This window comes from Triticum aestivum, chromosome 7D, assembly GCF_018294505.1.
Source record: "Triticum aestivum cultivar Chinese Spring chromosome 7D, IWGSC CS RefSeq v2.1, whole genome shotgun sequence".
In the NCBI taxonomy this organism is placed as follows: domain Eukaryota; kingdom Viridiplantae; phylum Streptophyta; class Magnoliopsida; order Poales; family Poaceae; genus Triticum; species Triticum aestivum.
This window is the reverse complement of record NC_057814.1, coordinates 603,078,216-603,105,520: the sequence shown is the minus strand read 5'-3', so window position 1 is coordinate 603,105,520 and position 27,305 is coordinate 603,078,216. Positions and strand designations below refer to the sequence as shown.

General features: G+C 46.0%; 3 protein-coding genes and 1 long non-coding RNA gene across 4 annotated transcripts; 1 reads left to right on the top strand and 3 right to left on the bottom strand.

The window, feature by feature from the left end:
- LOC123166383 (patatin-like protein 2) lies at positions 1 to 2,106 on the bottom strand. The gene is made up of 5 exons (XM_044584180.1): positions 1,897 to 2,106; positions 1,604 to 1,785; positions 1,076 to 1,253; positions 817 to 978; positions 1 to 727 (listed from the first exon to the last, which is right to left on the bottom strand). The coding sequence occupies exons 1-5, from the start codon at positions 2,089 to 2,091 to the stop codon at positions 176 to 178; spliced, it is 1,269 nt and encodes a 422-aa protein (XP_044440115.1). The 5' UTR covers positions 2,092 to 2,106; the 3' UTR covers positions 1 to 175.
- An 8,400-nt stretch (positions 2,107 to 10,506) lies between these two features.
- LOC123167629 (large ribosomal RNA subunit accumulation protein YCED homolog 1, chloroplastic) lies at positions 10,507 to 12,879 on the bottom strand. Its single transcript, XM_044585463.1, has 2 exons — positions 12,236 to 12,879; positions 10,507 to 11,245 (listed from the first exon to the last, which is right to left on the bottom strand). The coding sequence occupies exons 1-2, from the start codon at positions 12,790 to 12,792 to the stop codon at positions 10,825 to 10,827; spliced, it is 978 nt and encodes a 325-aa protein (XP_044441398.1). The 5' UTR covers positions 12,793 to 12,879; the 3' UTR covers positions 10,507 to 10,824.
- A 1,305-nt stretch (positions 12,880 to 14,184) lies between these two features.
- LOC123164803 (beta-catenin-like protein 1) lies at positions 14,185 to 18,753 on the bottom strand. Its single transcript, XM_044582381.1, has 8 exons — positions 17,633 to 18,753; positions 16,461 to 16,545; positions 15,352 to 15,448; positions 15,204 to 15,267; positions 15,068 to 15,124; positions 14,918 to 14,955; positions 14,715 to 14,796; positions 14,185 to 14,529 (listed from the first exon to the last, which is right to left on the bottom strand). Exons 1-8 carry the CDS (start codon positions 18,644 to 18,646, stop codon positions 14,437 to 14,439), a joined length of 1,530 nt encoding a protein of 509 aa, XP_044438316.1. The 5' UTR covers positions 18,647 to 18,753; the 3' UTR covers positions 14,185 to 14,436.
- Positions 18,754 to 26,442: 7,689 nt separating this feature from the next.
- Positions 26,443 to 27,089, top strand: LOC123164802 (uncharacterized). Its single transcript, XR_006482644.1, has 2 exons — positions 26,443 to 26,578; positions 26,711 to 27,089. It is a non-coding gene; the product is annotated as an uncharacterized lncRNA (long non-coding RNA).
- The last annotated feature ends 216 nt before the right edge of the window (positions 27,090 to 27,305 follow it).

Sequence of the window (27,305 nt, the reverse complement as noted above, 5' to 3'; positions counted from 1 at the left end):
ACCTCGCTGGTGTGACGAGATTCAACATCTTTATTTAAAGCGTGTACAACAAATATCGACGATATCATTGTTTGTATACACAAGAACAATATCTACACATATAACATATAAGCATTAGCACTTGATGGCGTAGGTCATCAAATTCGAACAGGGGTGAATATTCATAGAGTCATATCTAAGTTTCAAAACCACCTCCGCAAGTCGATCTGGCTTTGCGCTCTTCCGACAACACGCGGGCGAAATGGGTCAGTTCCTCCTCGTTAGTGCCCCTCTCTAGGTCGGGCTCATTCTTGCCTGTCTCGATGTTCACCTTGCACACTTGCCTCTTCAGCAACGCCTTGCCGACATCGATGAGCCTTTTGAGGTTCTCCATCGTGGACACGTCGACGGAGGCCGTTTCGCCCGTGAGCTCATCGTCCTGGATCCGGAGGTAGCGCCTGTCGTAGTCGCAGTGTAGCGCCTGGAAGAGCACGGATGCCTGGATATCAACGAGATCGGCGCTGGCTTGGCTGAAGCTGTCGATGATCGGCGTGGTGCCCCCTTTGTAGAGCCACCCGAGAAGGCCCCACTTGCTACACTTGGCAGCGTCGAACTTCTCTTCGACCTTGGCGGTGCCCGTGCCCAGCGAAAGGACCATGAACTTGCCGTACTCCGCCGGCTTGACAGGGAAAAAGTGTCGGTTTTTCATTAGGATCTGCTTGCTTACGTGGGTCATGGCCACAAGGGTCTGTGCACATCCATGTAAGTTGGTGAGAAATGTATCAACATCACAGAAGTCAACTGGTATACATCTTAAGCCTAATTTGGGCAGCGTACCGGATTGTTAGCCGCGACGCCTCCGTCAATGAGGTTGAAGGCCCGGGTCTTGCCGTTTTCGTGCTTGGTCTCGAAATGATGGCCGGGGAGGTAGGTCGGCGCGGCAGACGTACTGATGCAGACATCCGATAGAAGAGCATCCTTGGAGACATCCCTCCTGGCCTGCACGTACAGATTTTGTTTCATGTGTATAGTTAGGTAGGCCGAGTGGATGACATGTCGTTTATACAGATGCACGTGTATCTGTTCTTCTACGTACGTCGTAGGTGGAGAAGATCGTAGGCTGAAGGAGCTTGATGTCGAAAGTGGGGATGACAATGCTCTTGAGTGTCTGACTGACTCGCGTGTCGCCGAGCAGCTCCTTCACGACCGAGTGCAGGTGCTCGCCGTTGTACTTGGGTCCTATCATGCTCTTGAACAAGCCCAGAGGTCCTTTGCTGCACAACAGATTGTGTATAGCTCATAAGTACTCTCGTTATAGCGGGAAATAGCGAGCTACTAAAATCATTTTCAGTTTGGCGTTAGAAGTGCATAGCTTAGCCGAAGGGCAACGAGTTTTTGCTGCTGCTGGATGTGTGTGAGCCTGTGAGGGGTCAGAAACCCACCCCTAATTTCATTGAAAATTGTTGACACGACATTCAGGTTTTTAACGTTATTATGTAATCAGCATAAGCTCAGGTACAGCTCTGGTACCTGAGCTTATGCTGATGACATAGTAATATTGCCCATTCGAGAGTGATTTCGTTGTACGTGTGAGACTGTGAATTATATAGTATATAATCCTCACCAGACGGCAGGGAAGATATTCGGGCAGTGCTCGAGGTAGAACTTGTTGATGTCCTTGGCGGCGAAGAGTGGGCGGCCCTCGGCGTTGGGCGCGGTGAGCATGGCGGCGACCAGGCCTCCGGTGCTCGTCCCGGCGACCACGTCGAAGTAATCTGCGATCCTCTTGTCCGGTCCATCAAACTCCTACGCACCCCAACAACTCGTTACCCCAACATACAAGTATGATGCTATATGAAAAATTGGATGCATGCAAGAGCAGGCAGGTTGATACTCTGTATGTATGGAAAAGGTTACCTGAAGCTTTTTTTCGAGGAACGCGAGGATGGTGCCGGGGATGATCCCTCGCACGCCGCCGCCGTCGATGCTCAGCACGGTGACCAGCCTCCCGTGGCGCGGCGGCGGGGAGGTGGGCGGCGACGACGAAGCGCGGCCCGGGCTCAGCAGGTTCACGGGCCCGGTGCTCTGCTCCGGCACTTGCATGGCCGGCATATGGGAACACCGCCTGAAGTCCCTACTTGATTAACTAAGACCCGAGATTCACTGGCTCCAGAGAAAGAAGACTCCGTTGGTCTCGCCTGTGCTTCTCGATGTAGCTTTCGATCGATGCGCTCGCGGACACCATACAGGTCAAGCTGCCCGACCCTCCGCCGGTCGCCGGCCGCCGGGGAAGCATCGTGTGCAAGTGCGTGTAGTTCGAATGTTTCGCGGTCCAGTTTCTTTGGACCAGGCACCTGATCCAGCTCCCGGTTTTGTGGTGCTCGTAGCTTTCCAAACTTTCTTTTTCGCAAAAAAAGTTTCTTCAATTTATGTGTTTTTTTTGCATGGAATTTATGTGTTTGTTTACTCTACGGGACACGTACAAAGAAGTGTACACACTGTTGTTTCCTCGTCGGTACTCGACCCGTAGCTGTCGTAGCTGGAAATATCGGACCAGTACGCGCGCGCTGTGCTACTACGGTGAGAAGTTTCTCCTCCAGAATTTCATTTTTCTTCGAGAATGTAGACCAAATAGTAGTGGTTCAAAGAGTCCTTTTACAGGTCGATATGCACCGTTCATCGGAGCGGATTCGACGGTCCATATCCAATGCAATACGTTGACGTCACGTGTATTATAACAGAGCTCGAGGGGCATTTTTGGAAGAAAAAATATTTCGAACTGATCAGATTTTCCCTCTCAAATATTTCGAGGGTATTCTGGGTACAAATTTCAGGCGTATTTTCGGTTTGATTTTTATCCGGTTCGCTAGGGTTTTACTCCTCGCCGGCAGGATCGAGCCGTGCGTCGCACCCCCTCCCTCCCTCCACCCCAATTCCCTCACGCTCTCACACCCCCTCTTCACTGAAAAACGCGAGAGGAGGCTGACTGCCATCCCCACGGCGGCCGCCGGCGAAGATTCGGCGTCATCCCACCTCCCAGCCCTCTATGCGGGTGCCTATAGCCACGAGGTGAGTAGCTACCTCTTCCCACTCCCCACCTGGTTGTTTGCGTCCTCTAGCTCACCTCTCCGCCATGGCCGCAACTTGATCTGGCCATGCATCTCCTCCGAAGGCAAGGTGGTTGGGCATCTAGATGGATCATGTTCTCACTGCTAGCGGGTACCGCGGGACTGGATGAAGCCGGCCGGCCTTGACGGCCAGCCAAATTCGTGCGACCTCATCCACATCACGGGAAGATATACGAATGTTTGATTGTTGCATATGTACACTTATACATTTAATCCAAGCTTTATTCTTTCAATTTGGCTGATAGGTGAGACGTTGGATTTGGAGATCAGGAGAGATGCTAATCTGTTAATTTTTGAATGTACTATAAACAATTCATAGCTTATGTTGCTCAATATTTGCGATGCTCGCTTCTTCATGTGCAGTTGCTGGAGTGGGGTCAACAGACTTGTCATGTGCTTTATAATTTTTTTAGATTCACAGGGGATATCCACCATTTGAAGATTAGTGTAAATTCTTATTATGATGTTTTAGCCTTGTTAAAGATAGAGGAATGATCCTCGCAAAAACAAAGTGAAAGAATGAGCATTGGATTCTTGAAAATGTTGTATTTCATTCTTCCGTGTTTAGTTATGTGCAACATTTGTTAGCTGGACACATTTGACAAGGTGAGTACAAGTAGTAATTTTCCCCCTGTTTTGCAGGGCTATGACACAACATGCTATGTGATCCCCTGAGGCAGGATGGATGTACCATGGCCACCCCGTTGTGGTCCTGAAGGTGCCTACTGACCAGGAGATCCCTTCAATTCAGCGCACGCCCCTGCCATGCCACACCATGGTTGTTGCAGCACCGGCAGAGGCCCCCTTTGGTATGTGCTTTACTCTTGTTATCCTATACTCTTTTTTATTGGCTTTGTGGCCTGCCTACGAGACATTGGCTGTGCCATTTCCTGGGATAGCTGGGATTGAGTGTTGACTCATGTAGTATTTTACCTTTTATTGTGAGGCTATGCTCGCGCTCGTACCTTTCTCTCTCGTATGTCAGAGCACATCTTGTTCAAACTTGTTTGGGCTCAATCTGCCACCTCACTTGCAATTAGCGACCGGAAATTATGAAAATAAACAAATCATAATTCATTATTCTTCTAGGGTTGCTCATGCGCTTGTAAAAAGCAAATATAGATTTCTATGAGCTCCCGTAGAGACCAAATTTATTTCAAGAAAAGTATTGTAACCAATATTATTGAAGTTTTACAGCATGAGTCATCCGTAATGGACTAAGAACACGGCTAGTAAACCTTCTCCGGGACTAAAACCCAACCACACCCTACTCTATCGCTTTATAGCCACACTCCACATGTAAGAATGAACCACTGTTGGACTAACTGCTTGCATCATATTCATCTTCAACCGCAGCTGCATCTGATAGACTAGCATGGTACATCTTGAACCTTTTCGTATTTCAATTTGTTGTAGGGTGAATCGACAAGCACAACATGTAGCTCTCTTTTGAATTTGTCGATGTAGGCCTGCATGGGAGGATATGTTACTATCATTCTGTAAGTTTAAAAAATTGACTGAATTTGACAGAATTTTATGTGTTACTCTACATACTTGGTCATATTGCAGCGTCAGTTCTTCTCACGTAAAGAATTCGTTGTTCTTCAGCATGTAGAGTGCACAATGAGAACTGCAACATTTTATTATGTTAGTAGCATTTCACGTATTAACAATGAAAAACAAAAACAAAAGTTAATATTGTTGACTCTCGTGTCATCGACTTTTGGCACGGTACTGGCCGTTGGGTCAAGTTAATGTCTTCCCATGCATTGCTTTGTATTCCATTGATTTGCATCACTGCTCTCAGATGTGCTTCCATCCCACATATCTGCGAGTCCATAGGATGAGAAGTTGCTTACGACTAATACTTATGTACGATGTTAAATCCTTTGTTGTAATTAAAGATGTTAAAATTTTCACGACGTTATTTACTTCTCCGTGTACCATACGGTGGAAAAGTAAATTAAGAACCTGAATCTCCTTCCTTCTGGAGTTTACGACCACAAGGAACATGTGGACGTTTAAAGTGTTTATAGGTAGGAAAACCTGGAGTGCACAGATAATTAGATCAACGTGTGTAGTAATAAAAAAATGTGTTCTACGTCGTGGTTATAGTACCAGATCATGTTTTAGGTTGTTGGTGCCTTGAGTTGTTCCAGGAATGCCCGCCAAAGCATCCTCATGGCATACTTCATGCATTACTCTATTTGTCATGAACTTAATACCTAGAGAGGCAAGCATAGAAGAGCTCTAAAGTGGAGTAATAGTAGCAGATGCAGAATTATTTCGGTCTACTTGTCTCGGACGTGATGCCTATATACATGATCACTGCCTCGAATTAAATCATAACTATGCGCAATTCTGTCATGATCTGCAAGGCGGCACATGAAATCATGCCCATAAGCGACATGGGAAATCCTACGTGATGTCTTTGCGACATCCGTATGTCACGTGCTGATGAGGGGGGGGGGGGTAGGCCCTGCAACCGGGGTGCGAAATTACCTCTGTGGCATGCCTGATGCAACCTTTATAATCCTTGGAAAATCATACAATGGTGGAATTCCTCGGGAGCTGGCACGGTGTCATGACACAGCCCATGCATGGTGTGGTAAAAGTCTGGGCGCGTTTCGAATAAGCCTCCACTCAGGCCGCTTGTAAACCGCACCATCTCCGAGCTAGTATATGGGTACCGAGAGGGAACATGTCCGGTTTGTGAAGGAAGTGTTGGTCCTGTTGCTCTGTTGGCCTCGAAACTTCTCGTGCCCTCAAACGAGGCCATCACATGACACATGCTAGGCCCCCACATTTTTCGTAGGCCATTTGCGGAGGGGGGCTTGTCTTTTCCGAGAGTTGCTCTCGGCATTGGTGCCTATTCTGAGCATAGCTCTCAGTAAAGGGTGGAACCTAGATCTAGGGTTTTATACCTTTACCGAGAGCCGCACCAACAGACGCTCGGTATAGGTCCGCGAGACACTTAAACTCTCCCCGCGGTCTCTTTTTTCTCACCTCTCTCTGTCTTCCTGATGAACCACAAGTATAGAGGATCAATCATAGTCCTTTCGATAAGTAAGAGTGTCGAACCCAACGAGGAGCAGAAGGAAATGACAAGCGGTTTTCAGCAAGGTATTTTCTGCAAGAACTGAAATTGTTGGTAACAGATAGTTTGATAGCAAGGTAATTTGTAACGAGCAAATAATAGTAACGGTAACAAAGGTGCCGCAAGGTAGCCCAATCCTTTTTGTAGCAAAGGACGGGCCGGAACTTGCTCTTATAGCAAGTAAAACGTTCTTGAGGACACACGGAAATTTCATCTAGCCACTTTCATCATGTTTGTTTGATTCGCGTTCGCTACTTTGATAATTTGATATGTGGGTGGAACAGTGCTTGAGTGTTGTTCTTACTTGAACAAGCCTCTCACTTATAATTAACCCCTCTCACAAGCATCCGTAACTACGAAATAAGAATTAAGATAAATCTAACCATACCATTAAACATATAGATCCAAATCAGCCCCTTACGGAATAGCACATAAACTAGGGTTTAAACTTATGTCACTCTTAGCAACCCATCTTCTAATAACTACCCCACAATGCAATCCCTTAGGCCCAAAGATGGTGAAGTGTCATGTAGTCAACGTTCACACAACACCACTAAGGGAATCACAACATACACATCATCAAAATATCGAACGAATACCAAATTCACATGATTACTTATGACAAAACTTCTCCCATGTCCTCAAGAACAAAAGCAACTACTCACAAATCATATTCATGTTCAAGATCAGAGGGGTATTGAATAGCATAATGGATCTGAACATATAATCTTCCACCAAGTAAACCAACTAGCATCAACTACAAGATGTAATCAACACTACTAGCAACCCACATGTACCAATCTGAGGTTTTGATACACAGATTGAATACAAGAGATGAACTAGGGTTTGAGATGAGATGGTGTTGGTGAAAATGTTGATGAAGGTTGGTTCTCCCATGATGAGAGGGTTGTTGGTGATGACGATGGCTTCGATTTCCCCCTTCCGGAGGAAAGTTTCCCCAGTGGAATCGCTCCACCAGAGAGCAAAAGCGCTCCTGCCCAAGTTCCGCCTCGAGACAGCGGGTTCCATCCCGAAAGCTCTCTCCTAATTTTTTTTCTAGGGCAAATGGGGTTATATACCAGAAGATGGGCCCTGGAGGCTTGCCAGGATCACCACAAGCTCGGGGGGCGCGCCCCAGGCTTGTGGCAGCCTGGTGGGTCCACTCTGGTATTTTTTCGCCAATAATTTTAATATATTCCAAAATAATTCTTCGTCCATTTTCAGCTCATTTGGAGATGTTCAGAAAAGTTGCCTCCGATATAGCCCTTTCCGGTCCTGAATTCCAGCTGCCGGCAATCTCCCTCTTCATATAATTCTTGCAAAATAAGAGAGAAAAAGCATAAGAATTGTACCATAAAGTGAAATAACAGTCGATAATGCAATAAATAAATATAAACATGAAAACATGATGCAAAATGGATGTATCGCGTCCCACCGGCGCCCCCTCTCACCCCACCCCACCATCGCCCCCCACCCCACACCGGCTGGCGCCCCCACCAGCCGGCACCCCCCCCCCCACCCCGCCTCGGCTAGCGCCTCCCAGCCCCCCCCCCCCACCCCGCCGGCGCCCCCTCCCTCGTGCTGCCTCTCCCCCTCGGTGAGATTCGTCTCCCCCCTCCCCCGAGCTTGTATTGATGCATGGATTTTTGTATGGATGCATGGTTTTTTGTATGGATGTATGAATGTATATATGTATGTATGAATGCATGGATTTTTTTGTAGTAGTTTTTTTGTAGTTTTTTGTATGAATCAATAGGTGGATGTACGAATGCATAGATGGATGCATAGAAGGTTGGATGAATGCATCGATTGATGCATGGACGCATACATGGATGCATGGATTTTGTTGTATTTTTTTGTTGTAGCTTTTTGTTGTAGTTTCTTGTAGTAGTTCTTTTGTGGTAGTTTTTCTTGTATTAGTTTCTTGTAGTTTTTTGTGTAGATGAGAGATGAGAGATGTTTTCAGGAGGAAGAGAAATCGACTTCTGACGATGGCGGTTAATCTGGGCGAGTTCGTCCTGTGATATACCTTTGTCACGCACGATGGACTCACCCAGCTTGACCATCACTGAAAGTCAAAATACCCGTGAGAGAGTTTCCACCATATATACAACCACCAGAGAGTGTCCATCATATTTGAAAGATGAGAGATGTTACCGACTGTTGTCGTAGGGGGTCGCCCTTCCTCTGCTCCTCGTCTGTGATCATTTTAAAGCAGGAGGAGCAGAGGAAGAGCGACCACCACCGATAGTCGATAAGAGTTGTTCATGGAGGAAGAGAAATCAACTTCTGATGATTGCGATCGATCAGTGCGAGTTCGTCCTGTTATACCTTGATAGCGCAAGATGGGCTCGCCCAGCTCGACCATCACCGGAAGTTGAAATACTCGTGAGAGTGTGTCCACCATATATACAACCACCAGATAGAGTGTCCATCATATTTGACATATGAGAGTTGTTCTTGGAGGAAGAAATCGACTTTTGACGATGACGGTCGATCTGGGCAAGTTCATCCCATGATACCTTGAGTACGCATGACGTGCTTGCCCAACTCAACTATCACCAAAAGTCGAAATATCCATGAGAGTGTCCACCATGATAAACTTGCTTAGAAGTAATCTTTGATGTTAGATTCTTATGTTATTTTTCATTGTGTGATGAAAGGTGTTAGCGCCGATAGATTTTGCGGTTATGGCTTCCTCCGACGACGCGGCTTCCTTTAGGGTCGACTCCGCAGTCGAGGAGAAGAGCGCCGATGACCTCTTGGCTGCGCTCATTGAGAAGAACCCACAACTGATCCTAATTAAGTATTTTGATGATCTGAAAAAGAAGAATCCGCCAACTAAGGATAGCAAGGCCCCACCACGTAGCGATATGTGCGCTCCTTACAGTCCACCAGTTCGGCTCCCCGTAGATTCCAATCATTCTCCAAACATCACCTTTTGTTTCATGAACCAAAACATCAATCCCATCAAGTGTGATAGTCTGGGAGTAGATCCTAACCTCCTTCTTCCAGACTAAGAGCAAACCACCTCACCTTTTGTACGAAGTACTAGGGACAACAAACAACAACAAGCTCTAGTGATTCCTGCAACACATCTCTTAATTTTGCTTCTTACAATGCAGCAAGTCTTGGTCCCATGCGCTTCACATTTGGGCCCATCCCGAGCTACGCGAGACCTCATTGTACCATGCAGATCGTCGGCATCCGGGTGGCCGACCTGGAAGACGGTCTCGAGTGGCTGCTGCATGTCCACGGCATTGTCGCCGCCAGGGACACCGCGGGTCACCTTCCTCTTCAACCGCACCAGGGATAACTGCCAGGTCCTCACCCAAGAGGCAAGCACTGTGCATCATCTCTCGATGTCTGTTCTTTTATGTTAAAATAATCCATCGTCCTTATCCATCGCCACATCCGTGATCCGCTCGGGCATCCTCTGCAACCGGTGCACGATCGAGATCGCCTACGCGCCGCTGACCCCCTCGGTCAAGGCGACCATCGTCGGTGTCCGGGTAATCGACGGGGTGTGGCCGGAGGGTCTCCGGGGCCGCGTCGTCGCCGGAGTCACCACCGTGAGGGAAGGAGAGTTGCTGCTGCTCAACTCCCAGGACGGGAAGATGCCGATCAACTCTTCGACCGGCGCGACCGACCTCTCAAGGCGCGTCGTGTCGGTGGACCTCAAGGGCGAGGGGAAGCTGGTGGTCTCCTCTCAGACTGGTGGAAAAGAAGATGATGATGGTGGTGCTGATGTCGTTGCGCGAGGCGAGGCCGTCTTGGCGCCGAAGAGGGCCGGCATGAGCAATGCCACCTATGATCTTGGTTTCTGCAAGGTGGAGGTCATTGTTGCCTGGTCCCTTGTTTCGAGCTTGGTGAATGAGCGGCGCGCCGCCGCGAAACTCATAGAGGAAAAGCCATGAATGGATGTTCTTTGTTTCTTGCGGTGCTCCACCCAAGCAATCATCGGAATGGGGAGGTTTTTCTCTCTGTGTTTAGCCTTGTTTCAGAGCTGCTCTTGTCTGCTTAGTTTCTTCGCTTCTACTTTTCTGAAGTGTTTCTCTGTATAGCCATGCTATTTATTTTTACTTGTCTTTGCTCAGTTGTAAGTAAACCTGTGTTGGCCTACTTTGGGCTGTTACCTGTTGGTACAAGAAGTAAAACCTGAAAGATGCAAGTGTTCCAGCAAAAACATAACACTTGCTAGCATGAAGAATTCTGCCTTGTGTTAGAGCAATTTAATCTAACTTTCCCAGGGAGTTAACCAGTGATAAATGTACACACAGTTAATTTGACAAAGCACACGTGTCACGCAAATTCACCCACATATCATTTCAAGTTTTGCGGTACAACATAATATCCTAGCATTGCATTGCAGGCTTCTACTTTCAGACAGTAAGATGAGGCAATACAGATGATAATCATGAACTTGTGAGGAACTGCCAGAGAGATTTGCACTGTCGGTGCAGCGAAGCATGAGACGCGACTCAAATGTCGCAGGTCTAGTTCCCCTCTATCGCCACCATCAAGTATTTGCATTTTCACCGGGCTGCATATCTTGCTCATGGCAATCCTAAAGACTATCACACAGGCTACAAGATACCTACATATGCACTGTCTGCCTCATCATAATCTTCTCTGCATAGGCTTCAGCAGGTCTTTGAGGGTTCCCGGACGCCTGGCGTCCTTGGCCTGCAGCTCCTCCGTGCTGCAGCTGCAGCTGCTCGTGTTGAGGTTTGCGCCGCAGACGAGGCACAGGCCCTTGCAGGTGCTGCTGCAGAAGGCGTCCAGCGTTATCTCCAGGTGGATGATGTCCCGAAGGTTCTTCGAGATGTCGATCTCCTTCTCCCCGGCCGGGAAATGCAGGCGGTCATCCCAGTCTATATCTTCATCGTTCTCGTCCTTGCTGCCAGTTATCGAAGGGAATTTGGTTCTGTCTTCTTCGTATATGGTGCCAAGGTCGACCACGTCGGGTTCCTCCACCGGGTCTTCTGTCAGCAGGAGAGAGAAATTCGCGAATACGCCTTCGGCAGCTGGCTCGGCACACCTGCATAAGGAAGCATAATAATTAATAATGGGTTTCAGAACCAACAAAAACACTGCTAAGTTGTACCCTACCCTCAAATCAGCCAAGTCGAAATTCAGGCCATAAATGGAACGCTACTTTTATCAAGAGAAAAACTACGTCGCGGTTCTTTCAAAAAGAGTCAACAACGTCAGAACATAGTATTCCCCCTTAACAGCCAACAATGGATCTAATGACCAAAAACAGCCTTGCTAATAGAACCAAAGTACATCGGTTGCGGTATGAGATACTTATTCAACAAACCTTTCTTGCAATTACTAGAACCAAAGTATCTCCATGTTTCACAATTACTAGAACCTTTCTTTCAGTTATCATCTCTGGCAAATGCATCAGTACATGCCGCCATGCCAGCTCCAACTGAAAGATCAGTACATATGATGCCTTTGAGATAATAAAAAGGAAACAATACTCTACTAGAAACAGAGCAACTTTTCATGCTTGGAGAAATATAGCACATTATATCCATGATGCTGGGGTTCAAGGAGGAATGAAGGAAGACCATGCGATACGATGCGAGTTTACCCATATAGTGAGATTGCACAAACTGCCCTCCCTGAGTCCTAGCATGCAAGATTAAACTTTGTCGAGCTAGCTAGTTGTAAAATGTGGCAGTTTGAAACTCTGTAGGATGTTTGTAGACGGGTAAGCGACATGGTTTCAGAAGTGCGGTGGCCGGGCAGATTAAGCACTCGCGCGCGCCGGTGCGCGGCAGTAACAACGGGGCGGTGCTAGCGATTTGGGCGGCGGATGATTAGTCATTGCTAAGCAGTTAGCACGCAACTAGTGCTATGATGTAGAGTAGGATTCAGAATGGAAGTGTCGAGACTTTCTTTCACTTGGCTCTGAAATTTCTGTCCATGATGCATTGCAGACAGACATACAGCAACAGCAGATAAGATGGGACGAGAAGCAGCGGCAGGAGGAGGTGGGTGCTGGACCGGGGGTGCTCACCGGTAGCAGCCGAGGGTGATGACGGTGCGCAGGATGCCGTCGAGCCGGAGCCGGCCGCGGCGCCGGGCGACGTCGACGGAGACGAGCACGGGCGTCGTCGCGGGCGCGGGCGCGTCCCCGGCGGGGCGGCGCGGCTTGGAGGGGGGCATGATGCCCATGGCGGCGGTGCGCGCGCGGGAGTGCGGGGACGAGAGGTCGGCCAGGCCGAGGCGCTCCAGGGTGGTGGCATACTCGACGTGCTGCGCCGACGCGTCGCGCCGGTACACCACGGCCCCCTCCCACGGCGACGGCCCCTCCTCCTCCCCGTCCCCGTCGGCGAACCCCTCGAAGTCCTCCAGGTCGAGGGTGAGGAAGCCGTCGTCTTCCCCGCCGTCGTCCTCGGGGTCGACGGCGTGGCGGCGGCCACGGGTCCGCAGTCCGGGCGAGGATGTGAGGGGACGGAGCTGGAGGGGGCGGCGACGGAGCGGGGTGGCCGCCGTCGCCGGCGGGGCGCGGCGGGGGTGGAGGAGGGGCGGGCAGTGGCAGCGCACGGCGGCGGCGAGCGGATAATACACCATCTTCTCGTCTTCTTTCTCCCTTTCTTTCTCTAAGGAGTAAGGAGAGATGCTACACTCACGGACATTTTGTACGGAATTTTTTGTTACAGACTGAAGTGTAGCTTTACGGTTGGAGATTAAGGGGAAGGGGAGCCACCGATGGAAATCAGAGGGCAGGGATTGGTGTAGTCGTCTTCCGTGAAAATAAAAATATTCCGTAGGAAGTTTCAGTAAGAGCAAATCCCGTGCGGGTCGGTTTAGATCACGGCGGACATAAAAATTGGCTCAACGTGACGACCCAAACAAACGTGCGTCAGTTTTTTTCGCCCAGCCTGCAGCCCATTTCAAGCCCAAATTTGGGCCGCATTTGCGTCGGCATGGATACAAGCAGACGTGCACGACACTCGCCCCTCCCACCCCCCCCCCCCCCCCCCCGCGCGCGCGGTCGGTGGCACAGCGCCACCATTTTCCCCCACTTTCCCAAAAAAACCTCCCACCCGCGTGCGCGCCATGGACGACGACATGCCCACCCTCGACGACGCCGCCGGCCTCACCTCCCTCGCCTCCGCTAGACCCATCTCCGGCAAAGGAGGCAAGGCCCGTGCCCCCCGCAAGGCAGCGGCGCGGCCAAGAAGAAGCCTCCGCTGACGGACGAGCAGCGCATCGTCCAGTCGGCCAAGAGGAAGGGCCGCCGACACGCGCAGGAAGCCAAGATCAACGTCGTGGCCGCGTTCACCCTCGCCGCCACCGCAAAGCAAGAGGCCGCCGCTGCGAAGACCAGCCAACTCGTCCGTGAGGCCACGAGGCAGGCCCTACTGATGCTAGGGTTAAACCCTAGCTAGCACCGGCTCGTCGCCCCTTCATCCCCCACTTCCAAACTCGCCGCGCATGTCGACCACGCCGTAGGCACACGGCTACTACCCCCACCACGCCGCAGCCTCCCGTTTGTCCAACTCTTCGAGCTCCTAAGAGGACGGAGCTGGAGCAGGTGGTGGAGGGGGTGACACGGGGCAGGATGGCCACCGTCGCCGGCAGAGCGCTGGGGGGAGGAGAGGGGCGAGCAGTGGCAGCGTACGGCGGCACCGACGCCAAGAGGATAATACACCATCCTCTTCTTGGAGTGAGCCAAGCAAAGCTTTGCCTTTCTTTCCAAGCTGACACTACTATAGTACTACTTCACTAAAAGAAGATATTTTTAAGAGTTTCTTCCATCACTTAATCGAGGCATAGAAACTGTTTCTGACAGTATTTTTCTAAAAAAAAATTGACAGTAACAAGGCAAATGATCTTTTTTAAGAGAATTTGTTACGAAAAAGAACCGTGAATATATGGGAATTGTATCTTGTTCTCTAGAACTGCCAAAGATATGATAAACTTGGAAGCGCCACTAAATCTAGGAGTGACAATGACACAAAAATCACAAGACCATTCTGTCAAAACTGATGCAAGTAAGTAACTGTCTGAAGCTACACAGCACAGGTCAGGTGCAATGCCAGTTTGTTGCTCCTCCACAAGTTGAACAACACAGCCTACACGTATGTATTCTCAGAAGAAGACGGCTTTTGCGGATAACAGCTGGCTAGTTTACAAACAAAGCGCAAATGAGATGCACATTTCAATCCGGTCATGGATTCATCTTGTGGAATGCTACGGGAAGACGATGCATCACGACAACGCGGCTATGATTTCCTTGGTCCGCCCTTGCGCCTTCTCCTTCTCTTCCGGCCCATCCAGGTCCCCGATGTTGTCGTGGTACTCCTGCATCACATCCGAATCAGGCATCAACAAGCTGATTAATAAACTGTCGAAAACATTGCCTACTTGAAGAATGCAGACAGCCTCCCTATTGTTCAAGGCAGAAAACCGGCGAACGACCATTCACGCTAGATCCCATCAGAAACTACTCAACAACATATGATTTATTCGAGGAAGGAATGACATGCCTGAAGTATCTCCTTGACATCATCCTTTGTCAGCTTGTTCTGTCTCAGGAGCAACTCTATTCTTGTCCTCATCTGTGTGTTCCTGAAAATTAATGACAGGGAGCAAAAGATGAACACCGCAGTTCATTTTAATCTCATTCATGGCTCTCTGTACAACAGAGCAGTAAAGGGGGGGAAGAAAGACTGAATGAAGCCTTGCTTACCCGGAGTGCCAGATATGCCCAAGAATAAGCGCCACTAGCTGAAACATACAAACAAATGTTTCAGAAGCTTGGTGGAGTGAACAAGAATCAACCGAATATAGGCTGGAAAATATCATCAGATGCAGCACTGCCATGCCACTGCGGTAATACCTGAAGCGTGTAAAGCCCAGCTTCAAGTTTCCGGTTGTACCGCTCATCATCGTCCATCTGAGAGATAAGAGCATGCAATTTAGCAATAAATTATCTGTTTGGATTTGACATGGAGGTCACAAGACAGAAAGGGCACCTCTAAATCATCTAAATCGAGGCTTTCGAACCTTTCGGTCTCAGCTTTCACTCTGTCTGAATACCTGCATGGCGCAAAGAGATCATACTAGCAATTAATAACGAGGAAATGACAGCAGTTCCCTTGGCTCTCTTGAAACTAGATTTACCGTATGTATAGCTCCATCAGACGGTCTATCTTTTCGCATTCGTTCTCAACAAATTTGCCTAGTAACCTGATCCTTCGTGAACCTTTCGTGATACCACCTAACAGAAGAGGGTAACAATCAAACATGAGCTGTAAAGTCCTTGTACAAAAATAAAAAGATGATGATTGCATGAATTAAAATGCTGAACTATTTGTCCTTGTTACTGCAGCACCAACAACCTATTTGCATGGCAAACAAGGATTCGCAAATTTATCAGGATCTATGCTTATTTGTGGGTCTGAGGAAGTAGGTGCACTCAAACAAGTAGCTTTCAGTGCCAGTTTATTCAGCACCACTGGAACTTAGGGCACATCTAACCAAGTTTTCGATGTACTTTATTTAGCCAAATCACACACTGATAATGAGATGGATTATATGGGGACAAAGGTGGAATGGTGGCAGGCTACTAGGGTTTCTCAACAACTGACAGATACTTCAACAAGTTTGATTAGTTCATTAAGTAAGAAACAAGGCATTTGTTCATATTGTTAATTTTCCTATGCCAAATTCACTTTTAGTTTGCTGTTTCTGGTTGTGGTATGAGGCCTGGTTTTCTGTCTCTTCAGTTTTCAATCTGTTTAGGTTATGCCCTGTTTCCTGTGGAACTTTGACACCTTGTAAATATTATGTAAACTACGTTTTCTCTGTAATATATTTCAATTCAGTGGCCTGGGAAACCATGAACTACAGGCTTTGGCATGGTGTTGTGAAAACTGAAATGACAGTAAACAGCATGGCAAAACATCGAATCTTCAAGTGCAACCATAATATTCAGAAGTACTGTCAGAATGTAGATTTGAAATTTGCACGCTAGAGTTAAATCAGTAATGTAATTAAAGCAATTTTTCTAATCAGATAAAAGTGACTGGAGAAGATAAGCCATCATGTTCACGGCATACTCGAACTTCTAGTAGGGAAATAGTTTAAGAGAAACTCTGTAGATAACTGGTGGTTCATAAGCTGATTTGTAGAAATATAAGTATATTTGTCGATCCTCTGCCGCAGGTTCATATACATACAATCCAGAACAGCAGTGTATAACGGACATTGGAACAGACTTGCCTGCTTACCAAACAATGAAGCAACTAGTGAAATGATGCGTTCTTCTAGCTCCTCCTGATAGCTCTCATTTTTGTTTTTCTTGTTCACAGGAATCTGAAAACCCATATTTCAGAAGCAATTAACATGCTTACAAATATATCAGAAAACAGTCTCAAGTTAAAATTGCGAATGGAGCGTGTTTTGTAATTAAGGCCAGCTTGAGACAATTAAACTCCTGACTCGCCAGCTCGCTTATCAGTCAATTTTCAGATCTACTTTTTTTCTCTAATTCCATTACAGTTCTATTTTTCGATAGAACATTATGTATGTTACTGCGCCAGATATATACAACAAAAGGGACAAAACATGAAGCAACATAACAACCAGCCATTGTCACAAAATTGAGCAGAATAATTATTAACAGTCTTTAGGTTTACTAACTCAACAGCTTACACAATTATGATACAAGCTTGATTGAAAATTCTAGCGCCAGATATCAATACATAAACATTTCATCTATTTTCAGCTTTATTTACATTGGCTGTAAATTTATAATAGACCTAGCAGCAGTCCATGAACATATGCAATTCCAGGGAATGGTGATGAATTACTGAATTAAGTTGTACTAGTCGAATATCTGTAATCATTGAAGATAGAAAAAAGGAACAAGGCAAGGAGCAGTTGTTTATCACTGAAAAGGAGCTGTTCTGTAATATAGGCCAGTTTCAAACAAAGAAGCTCCTGACTCGCAGCTTATCAGTCAATTTTCTTATCTGCTCTTTTCTCTAATTCAGTTACTTGTATTTTCCAAAGAATCCGTTATGTATGTTACTGTGGCAGATGTATATAGAAACAAACGGAACAGCATGAGGCAACATAACAACCAGCCTTATCAGAAATTGAGCAGAACTAATATTTACATGTTTTACGTTTATTAAATCAATATAGCGTATACAATTATGATACAAGCTTGTTTGAAAATTCTAGCATCAGTTAATCAATACATGAATATTCATCCATTTTCAGCTTTATATTGGCTACACAAACTATAATATGAACCTAGCGGCAGTCGATGAACATATGAGATTCCAGGGGATGGTGGTGAATTACTGAATTAAGGTGTACCTACTACTCAAACATCTGAAATCACATAATATATGAACTAAAATAAGAAGGAATGGAGCAGCTGTCTATCACTTGCCTTACCCATGAACGCCGCAAAAGCAGTCTTGAGCCCGAGCACGTCGACAAAGCGCTCGCAGGCAGGCGGGAACCTGGTCATGGCGAAATCCAGCGTCCTGATGGCGGAGCTGTAGGCGGACTTCTTCTGCTTCATGATAATGATCATGAGCTCGACCCCCTCGGCCTTGACGAACCGCTCCTTGTTCCCGAGCGGCATGAGCACGCAGCAGAGGCAGTCGAAGAGGTTCTCAAGCATCTCCTCCTCGTCGGTGGTCCTGGGGTCCCTGGACTTGTACATGGCGACGGCCTGCAGCAGGCCGTCGACGCCGTTCATCTGGCCAAGCCGCTTCTGGTTGGCGGGGCTGTTCTGCAGCAGGATGGCGAGGATCTCGGAGGCGTACTGCTTGTTGGCCTCGAAGTCGCGGGCCTTGACGCGGGCCAGCAGCCACCGGAGCACCTTGGTGCGATCGCAGACGAGGTCGGCGAGGTGCGGGCGGAGGTCGATGAGGTTCTCGAGGACGGCCAGGGAGTGGTGCACCGCCTCGGCCTCGTCGGGGTCCGCCTCAGAGAGCCGCGAGAGGTTGTGCACGAGCAGGTCGAGCGCGTTGGCGTCGACGAGCGCGTCAGCGAGGGCCTGCACCCCGGCGAGGTCCGAGGGGTCGTCGGAGTCGGTGAGGTCGGCAAGAAGGGAGGCGGCCGCGGCGGCCAGGTCGGCGTTGTCGTGGGTGAGGAGCGAGGAGAGGGAGGAGGCGAGGCCGAGCGGGACCAGGTCGGGGAAGAGCTCCGGCGCGCCGGCAAGGAGGCGGAGCCGGTCCGTCTCGGCGTGGAGAGCGAGCTCGGAGTCGGCGAACCGGGCCGGGTCGTCCGGGTGCTTCATGCGGGCCTCGAGGTTGTCGCGGAGGCGGCGCTCGAAGCCCAGCAGCAGCCGCTTCGCCGCCCGCAGGTCGAGCACGTCGAGCCCGTCGGTCGCCGCCTGCTCCTCCTCCTGCTCCGCCCGCTTCCGCTTCTGCGCGGCGGCGGCGGCGGCGTCCATGGCGGCGGAACCCTAACCCTAGGCCGATCCGGCTCGGGTGGCTCGAGGAGGAAGAAGATGGGTTCGAAAAATCGGGAGTGCTTCAGTGACAGTGGGCTGGATTTTGGCCTCTTGGGGCGTTTGGATCTGCTTGTAGATTCGTGCTGATTGTTTTCTTTTTAATCGTCAAATTTGATTTTGATGCTCTTAGGCATCTCCAAGGCGACCCGTAAATCTCCCACAACCGTCTGAACTGCACTGTCCGGACCGTGGAAGCCATCCAACACGGTCCTGTATCGGTCCGTGGAATGGTCCGGACATGTTTTCTCCCACAAACCGGAGACAAACGTGGGGGAGGTTTTCGGGAATCCGGACCGCTACTTCGCCCGCCCTGGCCCACCTAAAACTCCTCCCCTCCCGCGCGCGCTTCCCGCCCCGCTCCAGTTGCCCGCATTCATGCCGATGTAGCCTGTAGAGCGTGCCGCTCCACATTGAAGGCGGCTCAAGCGGACGCGACCTCTCACTGTCGTCCGCCATTGAAGCGGCGCGTCGGCCGAGGGCAATCGATAAAGATTATCCTGCATGGTTATGCTTGTGGCAATCGATAAAATTATTATTCTTCATATGCTTATCCTGCATGGTTAGGCTTGTGACAATGGATAAAGATTCAATGGAGCATTTCTTCACCCAAATATGCTTCTTGGGCGAGCCACCTGCAGTTAGTCCCAATATACCGAGCGAAAACCTAACCATTCTGTTGTTTGAAAATTTTGTAGTTTGAGTCATCTGACTCATCAGAAACAACAGGGATGGCACAATCATAACCGGACAGTCATGCTGGTTCGAGTTGTTTGTCGCAAAAACCCAGCTTGTATGAGGATATTGCTCGGGAGTCTAGTACGTTACAACAACGTTGAGTTTCCTTTCAAAACCCAAGCCTTCCTTCCTGGGGTTTTTGTGTAGTATAGACTTCTTTAGTACATCACACAACGTTTGATGCCCCTTAAGGCTCTTTAGCATGCCAGTCTTGAGCAAGTTCCTTAACCTGAAATTTTCTTCAGAGATAGCAACAATTTCCTTGGAAGAGGGATTAGTGATACCATTCGTAGTAGTTGCAATGTTCTCGATGATAAAAGTAGAAGTTTCAAGAGTGGAGCAGCATTGCTACGCTCCAAGCATTTTATGCAAGGGGGCACAAAATCATCAGGACATTTTTCAGATTGCTCAGCGAAGAGAGAATCATTTTCTTTTGCAAGCATGTTATAAGACTCTTTTAGCGACTTGAGTTCTTGATTCCTGTTAAGGAGTTCATCTGACAAACTCTCGAGTCCACTGCAAGAGAATTACATCGATTGGGAAGATCATCAACAGTTGAAGAGAGAGCTTCATGCTCTTCGGTCAACTCTTGATTTTTCTTCATCTCTTCGACCAGTAATACTTCAGATTTCCATAGACTTTTCTCAAGTTTTTTAAGTTCATCTCGCTGGGATTTGGCAGTCTTAACAAGATTAGCATACACAATATTATCAGAGGAGAATTCATTTCCAAGCCTCCGGTGTTTGGATGATACCTGTTCCTTTGAGGATTTTGCTATGAGGCAGAAAGGTGAGGGTTCGTCATCACTTGATGCATCATCATCAGTATCTGTCTCAGAATGATATTCGGAGGGTTCAATAGCTATGAATGCATTTGCTCCATCCAGACCTCTATAGAACCTCCCAGTATCTAATTCTGACTGTGATGATTCATCCTCGGAGTCCATTGTCATTCCAGCATAAGTACTAGCCAGTTGTGACATTCTCTTCATGTCAGCTTCAATGGTTCCTCTTGCACGGGTGTTAGTGACTGGTCTCCTATAAGATGAAGAGGACGATTCTTCTTTCTTCAGGATCTTAGTGTGACGGTTCATGTCGGCTTGGTTTTCGGCTCATATTCCAGTTCAGATAGTTGGCTATAAAGTGACCAAACTGCTTGCACTTGTAACACTTCATTTCCTTTGGAGGCAATCTTCTTGAGGACCTAGATGATTCATCTTCATCAACATTTGATAGATGTAGATTTTGCTTTCAGTGGTTATTCACTCTTTCCGTGAGCATTTCAAGTTCCTTTGTGATTGGGTGTTGATTCTCGACATCTTCTTCTTCATCTTGAGAGCTACTGCAGTGAGAAAGTATTTCTCCTTCACTTACGGAAGAAGTGTCTGGTTGACCATTTTCAAGCTCCAACTTTTCTTCATGAATTGTTAACATATTCATGATCTCAACATAGTGAAGCTCTTTGAAGTATGGTTTTTGCTTTATTTCAGCAGCGATTGAATCAAACAATGCATCAAGATCGCTGAGTAGCTTCTTAACTACATCTCTATAAGTGATATCAGTAACTCCTCTTTGATGGAGCCTTTCGACAAGGTTTGTCAACTGATCTGTGAGTTCCATGGCACTTTCCTTTCGAAGACTTCTGAAGTTGGCAAACATGGCAAAAGCATACCGGTGTGAGATTCTGTTCGGAGGATTATTCCTTCATGGACATTTTTTATGGCATCCCAGAGTTGCTTAGCAGTTTCAATGTCTCTGAACCAAATGAACATTCCACTAGATATGTTGTCGCATATGATATCTTTCGCCTATGCATTTAGACGAATATTAGCTTCGTGTTCTGGAATGAGTGTTTCTAGATGTTTAATTGTATATCCATTCTCCACAATTTCCCACAGTTCAATACTGATAGCTTGAAGTTCAATTCTCATCCTTCCTTGCCAATAGACATAGTCAGTTTCATCGAATATAGGAACCCTTTCAGAGTGCAAGGATCTACCTACATACGACATACTCAAAACTCCAAGGTTGTTAGACCTTTAAAACACAGAGACAGGGAGTACCTGCTCTGATACCAATTGTTGGGACTGAGAGTATATCAATCAGAGGGGGGGTGAATGGGAGATTCAAATGTTTGTATGAATGCTTTGCATCGAGCCCAAACACAGCAACAGAAATAACTTGATAGATACGAAACTTAAGCAGATATTCTACTGAGGAACAAATCTTTCGATATAGGAAGCAATAATAGTTCGAGCATAGTAGACTAAGGGCTTGACTATCATGATGGTAACGCAACAAAGAGTTGCAACAACATTAATGGATACTATATGCGATCAGCGAGGAAATGCTGGCAGAGGTGAATACACTGAGATACTGCATGAAAGATAATAAAGATATGAAGCAGTTCACAAGCGAAAGATAAATGCCCAATGAGTAAACGGATACACAATCATCACAGAGCACGAAAGATAATCCCTTAAAGAAATACAAAGTAAGTAGAATGAACTAGTGGTGCTCGATGGTGACACATGAATTTGGTAGACTGATTTGTCCTTTTGCCAAAGGACTACGTCTGGTTGGAGGGACTTGTGATTGAACACAGGAGAAAACCTCTCTCTCTCATATTCTCCTTCAACTGGGAGCTGATCAGACTCCAGTTGATTTCACTCGTGGTAGATGCTTTATCGACGATCTCCAAACCTTCGACAGACTCAACCATAATTACTCTTGGTTGCTGAAGATCTTGCTTGATGAAGACAACAACTCTTCAATACTCGAGCCGACACCTATCCGTCTAGAGAGTTCACAACTCTCAAGAGTAATAGATACAAGAACCCTAACTCAGAAGTACTATGATGCTCAACCACTTTTTAAGTTCCGGTTCTTGGTTTTCTCTCAGTGAATTTTAAACTCAAGTCTCTTGGAGAGGGGATGCTCCATCATTCTTCTTAGAAATCTTAAGCGGACCAGCCCACGAACAATGTTGGAGCGGGGTGGCTATTTATAGTCGCAGCCTTCCCTGATGGGAAATGACCAGAATGGACATGTGGGCTAGCCAATGGCCGAATGACACGAGTCCAATGGTCGGAAAATTTGGGCACAACGGTAACATTTCTTTGTAGAGAAAGAAATGTTAACTCCCCAGTCCGAAAGATATCTCCTGCTGCACCGAAGAACTACGTCTTCTGATGACAGATAATCATTTAGAGCATAAAGAGATTTCTCTCAGTCTTTCATAGTTTGGGCTAAGCATCACATCAAATCTAAGCTTCGAGAACCTATATCCCTCTTAATAGTATGGAGGTCATGTGACTCAAGAAAGAGAAGAAGAAGAAGAACGAAATGAATGCTACGTCTTCACTTCGCCTTCGACCTTCTCACACGCAGTTAATTTTCTTCGGACGAACACCGAACCAATTTCTTAATGTCAGCAATAAATTTCAAGCGGTCAACTTCTTCACATCAATCTTTTCTCCTACAAGGCTTCGAAAGATATAACCCAATTGTCTCTGTATCTCAGATATTCTTCGGTGAAGTTTCTCGAACTTGACACCAAAGATGGTCCTCTCTTCAATTATGTATGGACTATTTCTCTCTGTATGCACTAGCAAACAAATCAGTCCACACCTGTTTCTGCCAACAATCTCCAAAACACAAGAGGGCAAATATTGCACCAACACATACTATTCTTTAGCACTTTGCAACGACATAACTTATACCAAGAAGTAACATACTAGCTCTAAAAATAGGGTGTGCAATCGATAATTTTGTATTTAGTGTTCAAGTGTAATAAGGTGAACAAACCATGCATCAAAGTGCATGTATTACTTACGCTAACCGAATATGGTTAGCGATTCTTAGCTGGTTTTGCTAAAGTAGAGGGAAGGACGATGACTTGGATTAGGTCGGGTCCCCCTGATGTGATAGAGTTGGCTCTACTAGATTGTAAGGACATTCCTATTAGTAATAGAAGGTTTTTCACATGCAAAAAGGAGTGTTTTTACTCTGAAGTTTGAAAAAAATGTGATGTCTAAATAATTACAACCTATGTTTCAAAATAATTGAACTTCTACTTTTGTCCTAAGTCAAACTTGTTTATGTTTGACCAAATTTATAGAAAACATAGTAAGATATACTAAATTAAATATACATAGTATGAAGGATATTGATATATTTTCTACAAATTCAATCAAATTTGAACAAGTTTGACTTAGGAAAAACATATAACTTAAATTATTTTGACACGACAGAAGTATTTTGTTAAAGATGCTCTAGCTAACTAGAGTACTAATTTAGTTAGAGGTTTGTTTATTGGAACGAACAATAATGATACGGCTGGAAGATCGTCTGTATATATCTCTGAGACATCCTGTTTAGAGCTTCAAGCGCTGGACGGCCAACTAGCGCACATGTGTGCCTCCCGCGCGGGCTGGCCCAACTACACGAGCACCTTGCTCGTTCGCTCGTTCTCACCTTTCGCTCACATGGTTAACCAGTTGACTTAAAAAAATAGAAACACCGCTCAAAAAAATAGAAGCAATATATAAATTTGGGGATTTTTTGAAAAAGTTAAGGTATTTGAAAAAATAAATATAAATTCTGAAAAAGTTCATAAAATTGATCTTTGTGTGAATTTGAAAAAAAGTTCATAAAATTTAAAAAACCCACAAATATTAAAAGGTTTCATAAAATTTGAAATGGTCCACAAAATTTAAATCTTGAGAATTTGAGAATTGTTTTGCTATTTTTAAAAAGATCAAAAATTATAGCATGTTCATGAAATTAAAAAAAGTTTATAAATTTTTAAATGATGTGCAAACTTCAAAAGTTCATATATTTGAAAAAACACATGAATTTATATAAAAAATTCAACACTTTTTTGATAAAAAGTAAAAAATAAATCGTAAGAAAAACAAAAAGAAGAACGGAACGTGAAAATAAAAACTAAAACCGATCTAAAAGCCTGTGAAAAAAGGCATGTAGCCTGTTTGGTAACCACTCGGGCAGGGAAATGGAAGTTTGCCCAACGGTGTTTATGAAGGGATTATGGATGGGAAGTATATGATGGGAATTAGCATGGGATAATACTCCGCTCGCGAAGTAATATGGTACCGTGGGAAGAAATCGTTGGGAATTGGCTTCCTTAACTCTCATTTTCCTTTCCCACTTAAACTCTCATTCGCTCTAATGAAACAGTGAACTTTTAATCTCCTCACCCTACAACTCTCATTTGCCATCTCTAATTCACGAACTAAACACACTGAAAAAACCACTAATTCCCACGAACCAAACATGCTGGAAATCCCAGCCTAGAAATGGATGATAACCTCGTAAAAGGTTCCAACTGGTGAAGAGAAGATAACGAGCCGGTGGACCACGTAGACTAGTGAACTAGTGGGGGTATTCGTCCCATACGGTTTGCACTCTATTTGATGCCTATGATTCATCGGAGACCTCCTATAGGACGCATTCTACGTCATGTAAGAACCTGACTTAGAGGGGGGCATACAAACTGGGCCGGCCCACAGACGCAAGGTGGAAAAATAATGAAAGAGAAAGGAAGCCGGCGAGATTCGAACCTGCGACTGCCCCCTCATGTGTGTGACCTACTAGCCAACTTGTCTGTCGAAGTCAACTGAACAAAGTACAACGCAATGCTAAAACACCTAAATATGGACGCAAAATTTAACACTTGAAATACAAATCACGGTTAGATTTTCAAAAACTGGAGCAAAAAATTGAACTCGCGACCAATTTCAACAAAACGCGATGAAATTTTGAAAAATTCTGAATACTTTTTAGTTTTCAACAATATATGACGCATGTGATTTCTTTTTTCAAAATACTGAACATTTTAGGAAAAATACATTTTTCTTATTTAGAAAAACAAAATTTAAATCTAGAACAAATTTTGAAAATGGGGATTTTTTTAAAAACCCTATCTACTTTTGAATTTAGAGAACAAAATTTTGAAAGTGAGAACAAAATTTTTCTGAAACATTGAGTATTTTCTAATTTAGAGAAAAAAATCAAAATGAAATCGAGAAAAAAAATTGAACATGGGAACAAAAAAAAATCCTGAACACTTTTTGAATTTACAGAACAAAAAATTAAAATCAAGGACAATTTGTAAAATACTAAACAAATTTGAAAATGTGAACAGTTTTTAATAAAATGAAAAAATGGAATCATTTTTGAAAATTTGAATACAAAACGTTCTTGAGTTTTAGAACTTTTTTAAAATGAAGTAAACAATTTTTGAACTTCTGAACATTCATTGAAATTTGTGAACCAAATTTGAAAAAGGAATATTTTTTTGTATTTCTATAGATTTGTTAAAAAATAAAAAGGAAAAGGAAATAAAAAAACAAAGAAAATAAAGAACGAAAAAGGAAAGAAAACTGAACAAAGTATAGAAAAAAAGGAAAATAACGAAAAAAACAGAGAAAGACATAAAACCGGTTGACGAATCTTCCCTTACCTTCTAGAAGGTTTCTAACACAAGAAAAATACCGACTAGAACCTCGTAGAACCTTCCCAAACCCGCCCAGTACTGTAGCACATACCTAATAATTGGGCCGGGCCATGTTGATGGCTGGTCGCTCCCTTCTGTGTGAAGTGTCTGACAATCTGCCGCATTGCGGCAGATAGGACTTTCCGATTCATCGGCATCTCCGGCCAATAAAAAAAACAGCTACTCCTTTCAAAATCCGCATCTAGACAAATCTAAGAAAAAACTTTTTGGGCCGGAGGTAATATTTACGAGGAAGTGGAATATTCTTGGCCATAAATTCGCACACAGCTACCTGCGGTCGCCGTGGCGGCAAGGAACGGTCCCTCCGGTCAGTCTGCGACACCAAGAGGCTCACGGGTAATCGGCATATTCTTCCCACAGCCATCGTCCGGTTCCGCATCATTCCCGTCGGCATCGGTATTTGCTTGCTGGCGGCTGCCACCTCTGGTTTAAAAGCTCCGACGACTTTGCTAAACTGAACCGAGCTTGCTTCTGCCGCCAGAGTTAGTTTTGTAAAGCCTGGGCAAGGGCAGGGCCGGGTAGGATGAGCTCCGGCGGCTGTTCGACGTGCCTGGAGACCGTCTTCGCCGCCGTCCTCCCGCCGCTCGGCGTCTTCTTCCGGTACGGCTGGTGCAGCGTAAGCACCGCTACTCCTTTCTGATCCACTTAGCTCCACACCAGTCTTGCCTGAGTCCGTCGTAATGATTGATTTGCTGAATTTTGTGCCGCTGATGCGTGCCTAAACATGTGCAGCCGGAGTTCTTCATCTCGCTGCCGCTGACGTTGCTCGGCTACGTCCCCGGCATCATCTACTCCCTCTATGTCATCCTGAAGGCGCCGCCGGAGCTGCCGAGCATCGACGGCGACCGCCCCTACTACATCCTCGCCTGAGAAGCTCCTTCGAGCATAGCGTACGTACATGCTACTGTAGTTTAGCTCGCTCGCTGCATACTGTGTCGCCATTGGTTGAATTGGAGATGATTTGTAATTAAGCTGTGTGTTAGTGTGTGGACGTAGCCAGTGCTTTGAGGAATTAGCCACTGTTCTTTCTTTCTTGATTGGATTGGTGATGTGCTGTATAATTGTTTCGGCTGTGGATTAACGTACTCTCGATGCTAGAAATTAACAGCTAGTACTATAGTTTGCAATGGATGGGTGTGAATCACGTTCTCAGTTTTAGATGCGTCGATATGTAAACAGTTACTGAACTAGTGAATTTTGTTCCGGTCTCTATTTGAATCGACGAACTCTTGCGGGAGTTCAGGGTTCTGATCAGAGTTAAAAGGTGACCTGGACAAGTAGTGTAATCCAATGCTGAGTCACATCAATTAATTATTAATTTTGAATG

Bases quoted from the DNA above. Each gene is read 5' to 3' on its own strand.
- LOC123166383 (XM_044584180.1), bottom strand. From the start codon at position 2,091: ATGCCGGCCATGCAAGTGCCGGAGCAGAGCACCGGGCCCGTGAACCTG. The intron at 1,254-1,603 runs GTGAGGATTATA...TCTGTTGTGCAG, and splicing joins AATATCTTCCCTGCCGTCTG to CAAAGGACCTCTGGGCTTGT. The intron at 728-816 runs GTACGCTGCCCA...GGATGTGCACAG, and splicing joins GCGTCGCGGCTAACAATCCG to ACCCTTGTGGCCATGACCCA.
- LOC123167629 (XM_044585463.1), bottom strand. From the start codon at position 12,792: ATGGTGTATTATCCGCTCGCCGCCGCCGTGCGCTGCCACTGCCCGCCC. The intron at 11,246-12,235 runs GTGAGCACCCCC...TTCCTTATGCAG, and splicing joins ATCACCCTCGGCTGCTACCG to GTGTGCCGAGCCAGCTGCCG.
- LOC123164803 (XM_044582381.1), bottom strand. From the start codon at position 18,646: ATGGACGCCGCCGCCGCCGCCGCGCAGAAGCGGAAGCGGGCGGAGCAG. The intron at 16,546-17,632 runs GCAAGTGATAGA...ATGGGTTTTCAG, and splicing joins TTGCGGCGTTCATGGGTAAG to ATTCCTGTGAACAAGAAAAA. The intron at 15,125-15,203 runs GTGCCCTTTCTG...CTTATCTCTCAG, and splicing joins TCGATTTAGATGATTTAGAG to ATGGACGATGATGAGCGGTA.